At 54.7% G+C, this 12152-nt stretch overlaps 1 protein-coding gene across 1 annotated transcript in view; it reads left to right on the forward strand.

Annotated features, from left to right (window-relative positions):
• The first annotated feature begins 1019 nt into the window (after positions 1–1019).
• RXRA (retinoid X receptor alpha) overlaps positions 1020–12152 on the forward strand; it is a 106003-nt gene continuing 94870 nt past the window's right edge. The window contains exon 1 of the mRNA XM_054646371.2: positions 1020–1154. Coding sequence (XP_054502346.1) covers positions 1127–1154 — 28 coding nt within the window. The 5' untranslated portion in view covers positions 1020–1126. The remainder of the gene's footprint in view (positions 1155–12152) is intronic.

Below are 12152 nucleotides of genomic sequence, written 5' to 3' on the forward strand. Positions count from 1 at the left end.
TTTATTTTATCCTTTCCCCATCTTTAATTTCCCCTTCTCACCACCTCTTTTTTTTCCCCTCCTCCCTTTTATTTTATCCTTTCCCCATCTCTAATTTCCCCTTCTCACCACCTCTTTTCCCCCCCCTTTTTTCCCTCCTCCCTTTTATTTTATCCTTTCCCCCCTCTCTCCCCACTCTATTTTCCTCCCTTTCCCCCATCACTTTAAGAATAAAAAAAACCAACACAACCCCAAAAAAACCTCAAAAAACCAAAAAACCATCTTTTTTCCTCTCCTTTTTCTTCTCTTTTCCCTCTCTTATTTCCCTTCTATTTCTGCTCTTCTTTCCTTCTCTTTCCCCTCTCCTTTCCTTCTCTCCTTCCCCCTCTCTCCACTCTCATCTCCCCTCTTCTTCCACATCTCTAATTTCCCCTTTTCACCACCTCTTTTTCCCTTCTTTTTTTTTTCTCCTCCCTTGTGTTTTTTCCTTCCCCCCCCACTCCATTTCCCTCCTTTTCCCCATCACTTTAAGAAGAAAAAAAACCAACACAACCTCAGAAAAAAAAAAAAAAAAACCAAAAAAAAAAAAACCAAACAAAACCATCCAACACCACCAGCGCAGCGCTCTCCGCGGGCCGGCGGGGCGGGCGCGGGGCGGCGCTGCTCGGCTCGGCTCGGCTCGGCTCGGCTCGGCCAGGCTCGGCTCGGCTCGGCCAGGCTCGGCTCGGCTCGGCTCGGCTCGGCTCGGCTCGGCTCGGCTAGGCTCGGCTCGGCCAGGCTCGGCTCGGCTCGGCTCGGCTCGGCCAGGCTCGGCCAGGCTCGGCTCGGCCAGGCTCGGCTCCCCCTGCGCGGGCCCCGGAGTTACATTGTTGGAGTTTGCCACAACTCCGCGGCCTCGGCTGCGCGGGGCCGCCGCTGCGGGGCCGCTGCGGGGCTGCAGCTTCCCCGCTGCCGCTGCCTCCTCCTCCTCCTCCTCCTCCTCCTCCCTCCCTTCCTCCCTCCTCCTCCTCCTCCCCGTGGGTGTTTTTTTTTCCCCTCCCCTCCTCCCCTCTCCCCCCGCGCTGATTTCCCTCCCCTCCGCCCGCCCTGCCTGTGTGTTTTCGCCGCCGCGCTCGCCGAGCCCCTTGGCATGAGTTAAGCACCAGCCATGGACACCAAACACTTCCTGCCGCTGGGTGAGTTCTGTTCCGAGAGATTCTCCCTTCCTACCGCGGGGGGTGGGGGGTGCTTCGGGACGATAAAATCAGCGCCTGTCCTGCCGCCTTCCCCCCTCCCCCGGCTCCGCTGCCCCTTCCAGCGGCGCGCACTCAGGGCCGCCGGGCGGGGGATGCGCTCGCCCCTTCCCCGGGGAGCGCCGCGGCCGGCCCGGCCCGGCCCCTGCCCCCGGCCCCTGCCGTACACTTGGGATTTTTCTTTTGGTTTGCTGTTGTTTTTTTGGGTTTTTTTCCTTCGTGGCGCAGCCCCGGGAACGGCGGGCCCCGGCCGGGGAGCCGAGCCGAGCCGGGCCGAGCCGGGCCGGGCCGGTCGCGCAGCGGCCCCAGCGGCGCTCGGAGCGGGGCAGCGGCAGCGGGCAGAGCCCCCTCCCCGCCCGGGGCCGGCTCTGCTCGGGGCTCGGCAGCGCGCAGCCTGTGATTCCCCTTCTTGCCTTTCCCCTCGGTTTATTTATTTTTTTTCCTTTAATTTTTGACTTTTCCTCCTTTTTTATTTTTTCTCCCTTCTCCCCGCGGCATCCGGGGCGCGCAGCCGGGCAGGGGGAGGCAGCGCCCGGCCCCTCCGCTCGCATCGCCGGCTCCCCAGACCCGCCGCGCTTGGGACCCTCCTGCCTTTTTGTTCTTATTTTTTACCCCCCCCCCCCTCCCCACCCTCTCCTCCTTTTAGCTGCGTTTTAAAACCTATTTCCAACCGGAGTTTGCCATCGTTTCGGTGACTGAGTCAAGTCCTGGCTTGTAAGGGCGAATGCCTCCTGCGTCTCGCTTCCAGGAGGAGAAGTGATATTGCAGAGCTCAGTGCTCGGGGTGGGGGGAAGAAAAGTTTGAGCGGAGTGGCCTGGAGCCAAGTGCGGGCTCGGGGGAGCAGGGCCGAGTGCTGCCATCCCTGTCCCCGCTCGGCCCGGGGGCTCCCAGCCTGGCCGTGCCCAGCCACACCGTCCCTCCTGGGCTTTCAATCTGTGCTCAGCCTCTCCAGCCTGCCGCTGCTGTGTTTTGATTCTTTCTTCCTCTTGTTTTTTTTTTTTTTTTCCTTTATTGTGTTGTTGTTTTGTTTTTTTGGGTTTTTTTGCTCGTTTTATTGACAAATTGCAATTTCAGTTATTCCTTTCAAAGAGCAGAATAAATACAAACAACCGTCACAAGGTTTCCCTGCAAGCCCAGCCCGCTGAGAGGCTTTTCCAGGGCTGTGGTGGTCTGGGGGCTTTGGCAGGGACACCCTGGCCCTGTGGGCTGGCAGAGCTGTCGGTGGCATCTCCGTGCCCCCCAAAAATCCCATTTTCACAGTGCCCCTCGTTGTCTGGGCTGGGAGATGCTGCTGGGGCCAGAAGCATCTCACCTGCAGTGTGTTCCTGGTTCCAAATCAAAGCAGCTCCTTTTGGCTGGGTCCAGTGCAGCTTTTGGGGCTCATCCCAGCAGAAGGTGCCTCTCTTGTCCCACTGGAGTGGTTTAACCTTAGGGGGTGGCTGTTTGGGGAATTCACATTTCCTTGGATGCTCTTGTGGAAGACAATCCAAATCTCTGTTATCCGGGCAGGCTCAGGCCTCTGTGTGCGTTAACTGTGTTTTCTGTCAGTCCTGAACTCTCCTGTTATGCTGTAAATGCTAAAAAATACATTGTGTTATTAGTCAGGGTGGTTTGAGGGGGTAGGAGGGGGAGAGGCTGTGACTGCTGGCTCAAGGAAGGGTTTTCACACTGGTGCAAGTGGAAGACAACTCATTTATCTGCTCATTTAGAAATGAGAAATTTAGAATTTAGAAAACAACTCATTCATCTGCTCATTTAGAAATGAGAAATTTAAAATTTAGAAAATTTCGAAATTTTCACCCTGGCGCAAGTGAAAAGCAACTGATTTATCTGCTCATTTAGAAATGTGTCTGTGCCGCACATTGGGCAGCATCCCCATGGAAAACAGGGCAGCCCTGCTGGGGAAGGTTTAAACTTCTCATCCTTGTCTCGGGAGAAAATCCATCTGTCTGTGGGAGCTGGTTGGGGTGTGTGGTCTGGGATTGTCTGGAGAGACTCCCAAACTTTATGTGCTGGTCTTTGGTCGCTGATAATTGGGAAAAATCCCTTTGGCTGCAAGGGCAGTGGTTGCTGCAGGTTTTGGAGGGGGAGATCTTGGTCCTGCTCTGGGCAGTGCAGGCAGGTTGTGTCTAAAAGCTTGGAGCAGTTTGGAGGATGGAGGGGAGCGTGAGCTCCAACATTCAGCTCACAAATGTGAGCTTCCCAGTGAAGCCAGAGCAGGGCTGGATGAGCCTGGGGCCTCTCTAGAGTCAGCATGGTCCAAACCCCACCAGCTCCCAGCTCTGCAGGGTCCAGGGCTGTTTCACCAACCCTGTCTCGTGTCATTTTTGGGAGCTGGTGCTGGAAAAACCCAGGGGAGAAAACCAGCCCAGCTTGTGGGGTTTGTTTCCCTGCACACCAGCACAGGCCTGAGCTGGGGAGCAGCAGCAGCACAGCCAAAATTCTACTCCATTACTGTGTCCCCATCAAAATCCCAGCTCAGTCTGGCCCAGCAAGGCCAACCTGGTGGTTCCTGGCCAAGTCCTGCCCGTGGTTAGACTGAGATAACCCCGCTGATGTCATGGCTGGAAGTGTGGCCAGCACTGGGCACTTTTAATAGTAGTATCTCATTTTCCTGCTCCTCTGGAGAGCTGCTGGCAGATGCCAGCCAGAGGCTCCCCATATGAGAACAGCACGTCCCTGGGCATCTCCCAGGCTGGCTGCTGTCACCTGCCTGCCATCCCAGTGCCAGCACAACCTGCAGCCTGGCACAGGGGCTGTGGCACAGGTACCTCCACAGCCCTGGAGGGGCTTAAAACCCCTCTGGATCCAGCAGATGCTGCCTTGGAGCCGTCTGCAGTTACAGTCCTGCCTTTGCTAGGCTTAGCTGGTTTAGGGCTGCCAAGTTTTTGGTCCTCTGTGTTGTCCCAGGTCTCCAGGAGGAGGAGAAAGTGTAGGAAATGTAAATTGTACATTTTCTACAAAAATGTAGAAAAATGTAGAAAATGTAGGAAAAAATCTGTGGTGGGGTGCATGGGCTGAGGTGAGGCTTTCACAGGACACTGATGTGCCAAGCAAGGACTCGTTTCTTCAGGTGGCTGCTCGTTCTCTGCCTTTTACAATCCTCTCAGTGCTCTGTTTTCCCTTTGCCCACTCCCTGGGTGTCTCTGGGGAGGAAAATAGGGATGGTGAGCTCGAGGAGCTCTCCCTCAAGGCTCAGCTTGGCGGGAGAAGAAACAGTTAATGGGTGTCTGAGTGCTTCCCTCCGGAGGCCACTGCAGCAGGTTGTAACCTCTCTCTGTGTGTCCCTCTCTGTCTGTGTGTCCCTCTCCCCACCCTGCAGCCGTGCCAGGGCCAGCTGCAGCTGCTCAGGATGTGGGGTGAGCACTGGCCGTGCTGTGCTCAGGGCTGGAGCATCAGCACTTCCCAGGGAAACAGCAGAACAACCCCCTGCATGTCCAGCCAGGGTGCTTGGTGAGCATCCAGCAGGCACCTGCATCCCGTGGGGGGGTTTGTGTGTGGATGGGATGAGCCTGGAGAGATCCTGAGTGGAAACTTCTGGATTGAGACCTCACCATGATGCTCAGTCCTGCTCTTGGTACCGCTCAGGAAGCAGCAGCTGATGTGGCAGTGTGTGCAGGGAGGGGAACTGAGGGATGTGGGGAGCATCTGAGCATCCTGAGAATCCTCTGCCCCACATCTGGTTGGCTCCATGGGGCTGGAGCAGGAGGTGAGGTCTGGTTTGTCCTGGTCTCTCTCGTAGGGCTCAACCTCTCTCCTCATTGACACATGCAGAACAAGCTGGGAAGGGATTTTTGCCCTTTTCCAGAATCTGGGTTGTGGCAGTGAAATTAATCAGAGTGTCCCTGAGTTTATTCCACATCGTCCTGCTGGGTTGGAGGGAGCGTTTGTGTTTCTCAAATTTAGGGTATTTTATTTATTTAAAAGAGAGCGGGGGAGAAAGCCACAGAATTTGAGTTATTCATTGCAAATATTATTATTGGCACTTTGCTCCTGTTGAGGGGGAAAAAAAAAAACCAACAAGGGGGGAATCAAAACATTTCACTGGAAAATACACCCTGGCTTTGTCCCACCCACATCTTCAAGGCAAAAATAAATATTTATTAAGAAATGGGTTAAAAACCTTTTTGTTGAGTATTGTTTTCTGGGAGCAGGGGTGGGTTGCCATATGCCAGAGCCCTGCCACTGGGCTGAATTTTGGATTTTTTAGGTTTTTTTGCAGGATGGTTAAGGAGAGAAACAAGCAGAGGAGCTGCGGGTGCTGCAGGGCTTTGGGGTGTGCTCTGGTCCTGCCTTGTCTGTGGGCTCCGTGTTCCTCTGAGCATCCTGCTGCCTTTTCCTGGGGATTGTGTGTGCTCAGAGTATTCCCTGAGGCTCCCAGCTGCCTGAAATCCCCAAATCATTCCTGCTATAAATAACCCAGCAGTGAGACAGCAAGAGCTGGTGGCCCTTGGCAAGGGATTGAACAGGGGTGTGCTGATGGTGAGGGGTCCCATAGCCTGGGATCCCTCAAAGCCCTGCTGGCCAAGTGCTGCAGGGACTTCCTTGTGAGCTGGGCAACCTAATTGGGCTCTAATTAATCCTTCCCTGGCTCTGATCTCCTGTGGGGAGGGAAGAAACTGGGGCTCTTCTCGCTCTGACCTGTGCTGTGGAGGGATCTGGGCATTTCAGAGGGGTGCTGGGGGATGTGGAAGGATGTGGGCACTCAGGAGGGATGCTCAGAAGTGTCAGGGATGCTCAGAAGTGTGGAGGGATGCTCAGAAGTGTGGAGGGATGCTCAGAAGTGTCAGGGATGCTCAGAAGTGTGGAGGGATGCCCAGCACTTGAGGGACGCTCAGTCTGCACGGGATCCATCCCAGAACTTCCCTAATTGCTCCCTAAAAGGCCCAGGTGGGCTCTTGGAGTCAGCAGAGCTACAAAGCAAGAGGGGAGGCAGCCTGGGTGGTTTTATTTTAATTGATTTTGTCAGGAGTTGCTGTATTTTATTACATTTAAAGACTAGAGTCTGGAATAACTTTGAACGTTTGACACGCACACAAAAAGCAGCTTTCTGACATTTTCCTCTTTGCTTGTCTTTTATTTTATTTCTCCCCTCTCCTCCTCCTCAAAGGGAAGCGTGTGCCTGGAGGGAGGACAGAGGAGGAGGAGGGAGGAGCAGTTGTGTCTCTCCAAAGGCTGCTCCAACATCAAGGCAGCGCGAAGCAGATGAAATAATATCGCAAATAAGGATTTAAAAAACCCTACAGAAGGATCCCCACACATGCCAGCCAGCTCAAACTGCCAGAAGATTTTCAGACAGAAGCAATTTAGCCTGGGAAAATGCTCTATTGTCGAGATGGAAACTGGCTGTGAGAACTTGCCTTTTCTGACAAGGTTTGGCTTAGAAAAAGCAAAGCAAAGTCAAGGAAATCAACCTGAGTTTTTATTTAGAGGGGAGGGAGCTTTTCAAAATGGAGGGTGTTTTCTGAGATAAACAGGGAACAATTCCCTCGTGAGAAAGGGAAGAAAGGGCTCAAATTAAGCCCAAATGCAGCTCCTCTCCTTTGAAATTTTGTTTAACGTGGAGTTAAAAAATAATCCTGTTCAAACAGAGCATTGGTGAGCACCAAATGCTTGGGCTTTTTTTTCCCCCCTCCCCTCTCTTTCCCTTTTCTCTTACTGTGATCCACAATAAAAGTTCCAAGGCTGCACCTTGGGGCTGTGATTCTGTGCCCATGCCAGCTCCTGCCTCTCTCTGCACATCAGCAGGGGATGGATCTTGCCTGGGGATGGATCTTGCCTGGGGATGGATCTTGCCTCCAGAGCTCCTCACGATGCCCAAGATGAGGCAGATGCAGGGAGGGAAACTGAGGCACGGGGCAGTGTCAGAGCTGGGAGCAGAGCCTGCAGCGAGGCTGTGGGGTGGCTCTGAGAGCTGAGCCAGCCCTGCAGAGCTGAGCCAGCCTGGGGTGGCAGCTCCACCGAGCTCCCCTGGGCTCTGCAGGGTCCAAAACCTCCAAACCCACTCCCCCCCAAAGCTGCTTTTTGGCCCAGGAGCAAAGGAAAGCTCCCAGGTGGGGTTTGTGGGCGAGCCAGGTGCTCCCAAAGCACAGGGCAGGGAAGAAACAGCCTCAAGATTCAGGGAATTAATGAGGGCTGGCATCCCCTTCTGCTCCCTCCCACTGTGGTCGTTGCTTCTTCTTCCAAACCCTGGGGGATTTGATTTTTTTTGGTCAAAGACTTGGTTTTTTGGGCCATGAGTGGAGGTTGGTGGTGTGTTTGGGTCTTGTCTGGATTTCCCTGGATCCCATCAGCTGCAGGATCACTGCAGAGCCAGGAGATAAAAGGAGCAATAGCACTATTGGGGACCAATAAAATGGTAATGGCATTCCCAGCTGGTTGTTACTTTTCATGGGCTCCTCTTTTGTGGAGGTTTGGCTTTCTTCAGCTTTACAGACTTGGGAAAAAAAGGGAAAAAAATCCAGAGAGGGGGAGCTGAGGGAGCCTCCAGAGATTTACAGCCCCCTCAGCTCCTGGGGCAGGTCCTTTGTGCTGCCAGGGGCGGGTTAGGGAGGGATGCCCCATCTCATTCCAGAAACATTTGATTATTGTTTTTCCATTTCTGGCTGACAAGTGAGTGCTGGAGGAGAGCTGTTTTCTTTGTTTTGCTTTTATTTTTTCCCTTTGCTGTGAACTCTGTGGGCTGTGCGAGACAATTTAGTTGTGGGCAGCGCGTCTCCTACGTGCCCGTTCCGGAGTGGCAGTGAGGCAATGGCAGTGGTGAGGCAAGAGGGGAAGGAGAAGGGCAGGGGGGGAGAGCTTCCAGCCAAAATCCAGCTTGAGGCGTGGAGTTGGTAGGAAAGGCGGTGAAATTCCAGCCAAAATCCAGCTTGAGGTGTGGAGATGGTAGGAAAGGGGGTGAAATTCCAGCCAAAATCCATCCTGAGGCACGGAGATGGCTGGAGAGAGGGAGAGCTTCCAGCCAAAATTCACCCTGAGATGTGGAGGTGGTAGGAGAGGGGGTGAAATTCCAGCCAAAATCCAGCCTGAGCCATGGAGATGGCAAGGCTGGGATGGGGGAGCTGAGTGAGGGATGGTGAGGGGTGGCAGAGAAGAATTGGATGATAGAGGCAGGAGCAGAGGCACCACATGGGGCTGGGAGAGCTGTTTGGGTGCTCCTGGGGGTGTGAAGGATGGGTGAGAGGGGTTTGCCAGTGCTGCAGCTTCCCTGCCCTGCTCCCAAAGACCTGTGTGCATGTGGGGGCTCTTGGGAAAGGGATAGCAAAGATATTCTGTTCTGGTCATCCTTACCAGACTGAACTGGGCTCCCTTCTGCCCCCAGCCCTTCTTTTTCTGCCCCATTTGTGGGAGGTGAGTGATTTCATCAGGCCAGGGGAGCTGTGGCTCTGCCTGCTGTGGAGGAGCTGTGGTCTCTGGTGCATGGAGCAGGCACCGGGTCGTGCTGGAGCACACTGTGCTGAGGAAATCCATGATCCCACACTGCATCCCATCAGTGTTGGGGCTCCTTCTGGTGACCCCTCACGCCCCACAGCAGCCCTGGGGGGGATGGTTGATGGTTGAGCAGGGAATAGGGGTGTACCAAGGCTGGCACCAGGTGACAGGAGCGAGTTGAAAGCCGCTGTCTGGAGCTCGGCACCTGCGTGACCAACCCTCCCTGCTGACCTGCACTTGTTCAAGTGTGACTTTCAATTGATCATAAAAATCCAGCGTGATTCACAGGGCTCCTGCCCTGCAGCCTGCCAGGCTCTGTCTCTCTCATTCTCAGTAGCGTGAGAGAGCAGATTGCCCTCCAGTTCATCCTGCTCAGCCTTAATGGGGAGCTGCTGCTCGCTGGGGCTGCTCCCCCCACACACTCCTGGAATATATTAAACACAGTGCCTTAGCATTTTAATTTCTATTTTTTTTCCCCTCTCAAATGCATGAAGAAAACTCCTCTCCAAAGCTCGGGGTGTGGGGAGAAGGGAGGGAGGTGCAGCTCTCCCCGCGTGCGTGCGTGTGGCTCACAGACAGTGAAATTGCACCCTAGAGTTATAAAGCAATTGTCTAGCTCAGCAGCAGAATGAGCATGAAATGGTGCAGAAAGCAACTAAATAAAATTGGGTAAGGCAGATGCATGAAAATAATGACATCTCTATCCTGTAGTCAGGCGCCCTCGCTCTTCCTCGCTGATAAACTTTTATAACAGACTTTGCATTTATTTTCCTGGGGAAACTCTTCCTGCCATGGAGATGTGTGCTGGTGTGGGGTGAGCCCCTGCATCCCCTCTCCTGTTTTTTGGGGCTGTACATCCCTGCCTCTCTCCCCCCTTCTGTGTCTTTCCTTGTTTTTGTTTTCAGAGCAGGATTTTTATGCTCAGTCGAACGCCACAGTGATAACCTTTGAGGCTTCATTTCCTTTTTGGTGGCCATGCCAGGCTGGGGGAGCCCTGGGAGCTGGTGGCTCTCAGGGTGGCCTCTCATGTCCCATGCAAATGGAATGAAGAGATGCTTTCCTGAGTTTTCTCCTTTTCCCTGTAAGGCTCAGGTTGTTGTGTGGGGTTTAGGACACCACAGCAGGGGTGGAACACCAGGTTGATGCACTGCCTCTGTCATCCCTTCTCCCTGGTGATGCCTGGTGACACCAGGGCCACCTGCTCCCACTCTTTATTTATCCAACTGAATGGATTAAAATGCTCCCAGTTTGGGCCTGGAGAATTGAGTTCAGCTGTGATTCCTGCCCAGCCTTTCCCCTGGGCTCTGAGCTGCTCTCCCTGCTCCGACAGTGCCTTGGAGTTGTTGGCCTCAGCTTCCCCATCCACTCCCAGGAAGATGATGCTTCCAACACAGCCCAATGTTTTGCTCATTTTGTGCCAGGATCCCCGTGGAGACTGGGAACAAGCAGCTCCTCTTCCCACCCAAGGGGCCCTTTAGGTGAAATTAAGGCAGTGTCCCCGCTGTCCTCACGCCCTCCTGCCTCTGATGGCTTCACTGGGCGCTGCTCCACGTGCTTGTGGTGCCAGGGATGCCCTTTGTTGACAGGGTGCTGCCTGCTGTGCAATGCCTGGATGCTTTGGAGGGCTCAGCACTGAGCTGCTCACAGATTCCTTTCCTTGTCTGCAAGGAAAAACCAGCCCGGGGCTGTGCTGGAGCCTGGGGCTCACCAGGCAGCTCCTCTGCAGCAGAATCTCCATCTCTGCCTTGGATGTGTCCCTGGGGTCCCAGATTAGCTGCTCCAGTGCCTGCCCATCACACGCAGCCCAGCGTGGATCCCATGGGTGGGCTGGGGCTGCGTGCTGGCTGCTCAGCCCTGGAGCACAACAGCACAGGACACACAGAGGCATTTTCCTCTCCTCCTGCCAAACCCCAGAGCAGGAGGTTTCCCTGCAGGGATTATTCTGGCTCTGGGCAGCTGGATGCCAAAAAGCCCTGCCAGCTTTTTTTGCTGGTGTGGTTCCGCAGCACTGGAGCGGCGAGGAGGAGGAGGAGGAGGAGGAGGGAAATGCAGGCGTGCAAAAATCAGTGTGAAAGCATAAATCAGGCCAAGAGTGAAAGGTTAAAGAAATCCAGAGGAAGCAGAGCGATGTGTGTGATAGAAAGGGGTTTCCTGTACCTACAGAGGCCACCCAGGCTCCCTTCCTGCCGGGGCAAACCAAAACTTTCTGCACCCCTAAGCAAATTGTGCTTGGCTGCTTGGGCACGCTGTGAGCCAGCTGTGCCAGCCTGGGTGTTAATGCCCTGTGCTTTACAGGCTGCTCTGCCCAGCCCCTGCCGTGGGATTTATTTATAGGATGCCCAGGCAGATGCTGGGAAGTGCTGCAGTCAGGAGTAGGGCTCGGAGGGCAGGATGCAGTCACCTGTGCTGCCCTAAATCCACATCCCTCCACTGCCAGCCTTGCTGGTTTTCTACACCGTGCTCCTCAGAGGGGCTCCAGGAAGAGTTAAGGCTCCTGGGACAATTACCTGCAGGCCCCTATTTAAGCACTTAGGAAGGCTTAGCTGATCCCAGCTGGAGATAGCCTGGCCCCAGGCCAGCTCAGTACCTGTTGTGTGCAAATGTGGGGCCTTTAAACAGCGGTTCAGAGCTGGGACTGGCTGGGAGCCGGACCCCCAGAGGGCAATTTGGGGTGGCTGATGCTAGCACCCCAAATTACACCCTGTTTTTAAGGTTGGGAGACACAGATTTTGTTGTCCAAGGGGTTTGTGGCAGTGTTTGGAGCTGTGTTTTGGTGGCTGTGCCCTGGTGCTTTACCTTAGAGCGTCAAGGGGCAAAACCAGCAATTCCCTTCTGGCAGGTCTGTGCCTCACCTGTGGGGCAGGTTTGTTCTGTGGAAATCAGAGGCCAGCAGGCTCCCTTGGGCTCGGGCTCTCTCTTTTCCCACTGCATTTTTCTGTCTGGGGTGGCTGAGGGGAGCTGGGCGCCGCTCCTCCGGTTGTCCCGGTGTTGAGCCATGGCAGCTGAGGCTGGGCAGGTGAGGAAAACCACGTCTGGCCAGGTTTCACAGCCTCTAGGTGTGTGCAGGAAATGTTGCAGGGCAGGGATTTCTTGCAGCAGGCCCTGGGTAGGCAGGTAGCAAACAGCAAGGTGCCCATCTGGAGCCCACGCACACGAGGGGAGGATCCTCCTCTCAAGGCACCTTCCCAAAACTCTGGGGCAGCTCAGGGGATGTGGGGCTGCTCCAGGAGTCCTCCAGGTCTCTTTCTTGGAGCAGTTCCATTTGCCCTCAGATGCTGGAAGATGCAGGAAGATGCAGCCTCACACCCTGGGGACACAGCTTGGTGGATCCCTAGGAATGGTGTTGGAGCCCCAAAGCTCTGCTCAGGGCTTTCCCAAGCAGGTAAAATTTAGGATACAGCCTTGAAAGCAGTGCCATGGAGGGTGAAGCTCATGCTGGCTCATCCCTGAGAGCAGAGAGATGCTCTCCAGTCCTGCCCAAGACCTGGGGACCCCAGACCAGCCTTTTGT

The sequence above is a fragment of the Agelaius phoeniceus genome, chromosome 21 (assembly GCF_051311805.1).
Source record: "Agelaius phoeniceus isolate bAgePho1 chromosome 21, bAgePho1.hap1, whole genome shotgun sequence".
Taxonomy (NCBI): domain Eukaryota; kingdom Metazoa; phylum Chordata; class Aves; order Passeriformes; family Icteridae; genus Agelaius; species Agelaius phoeniceus.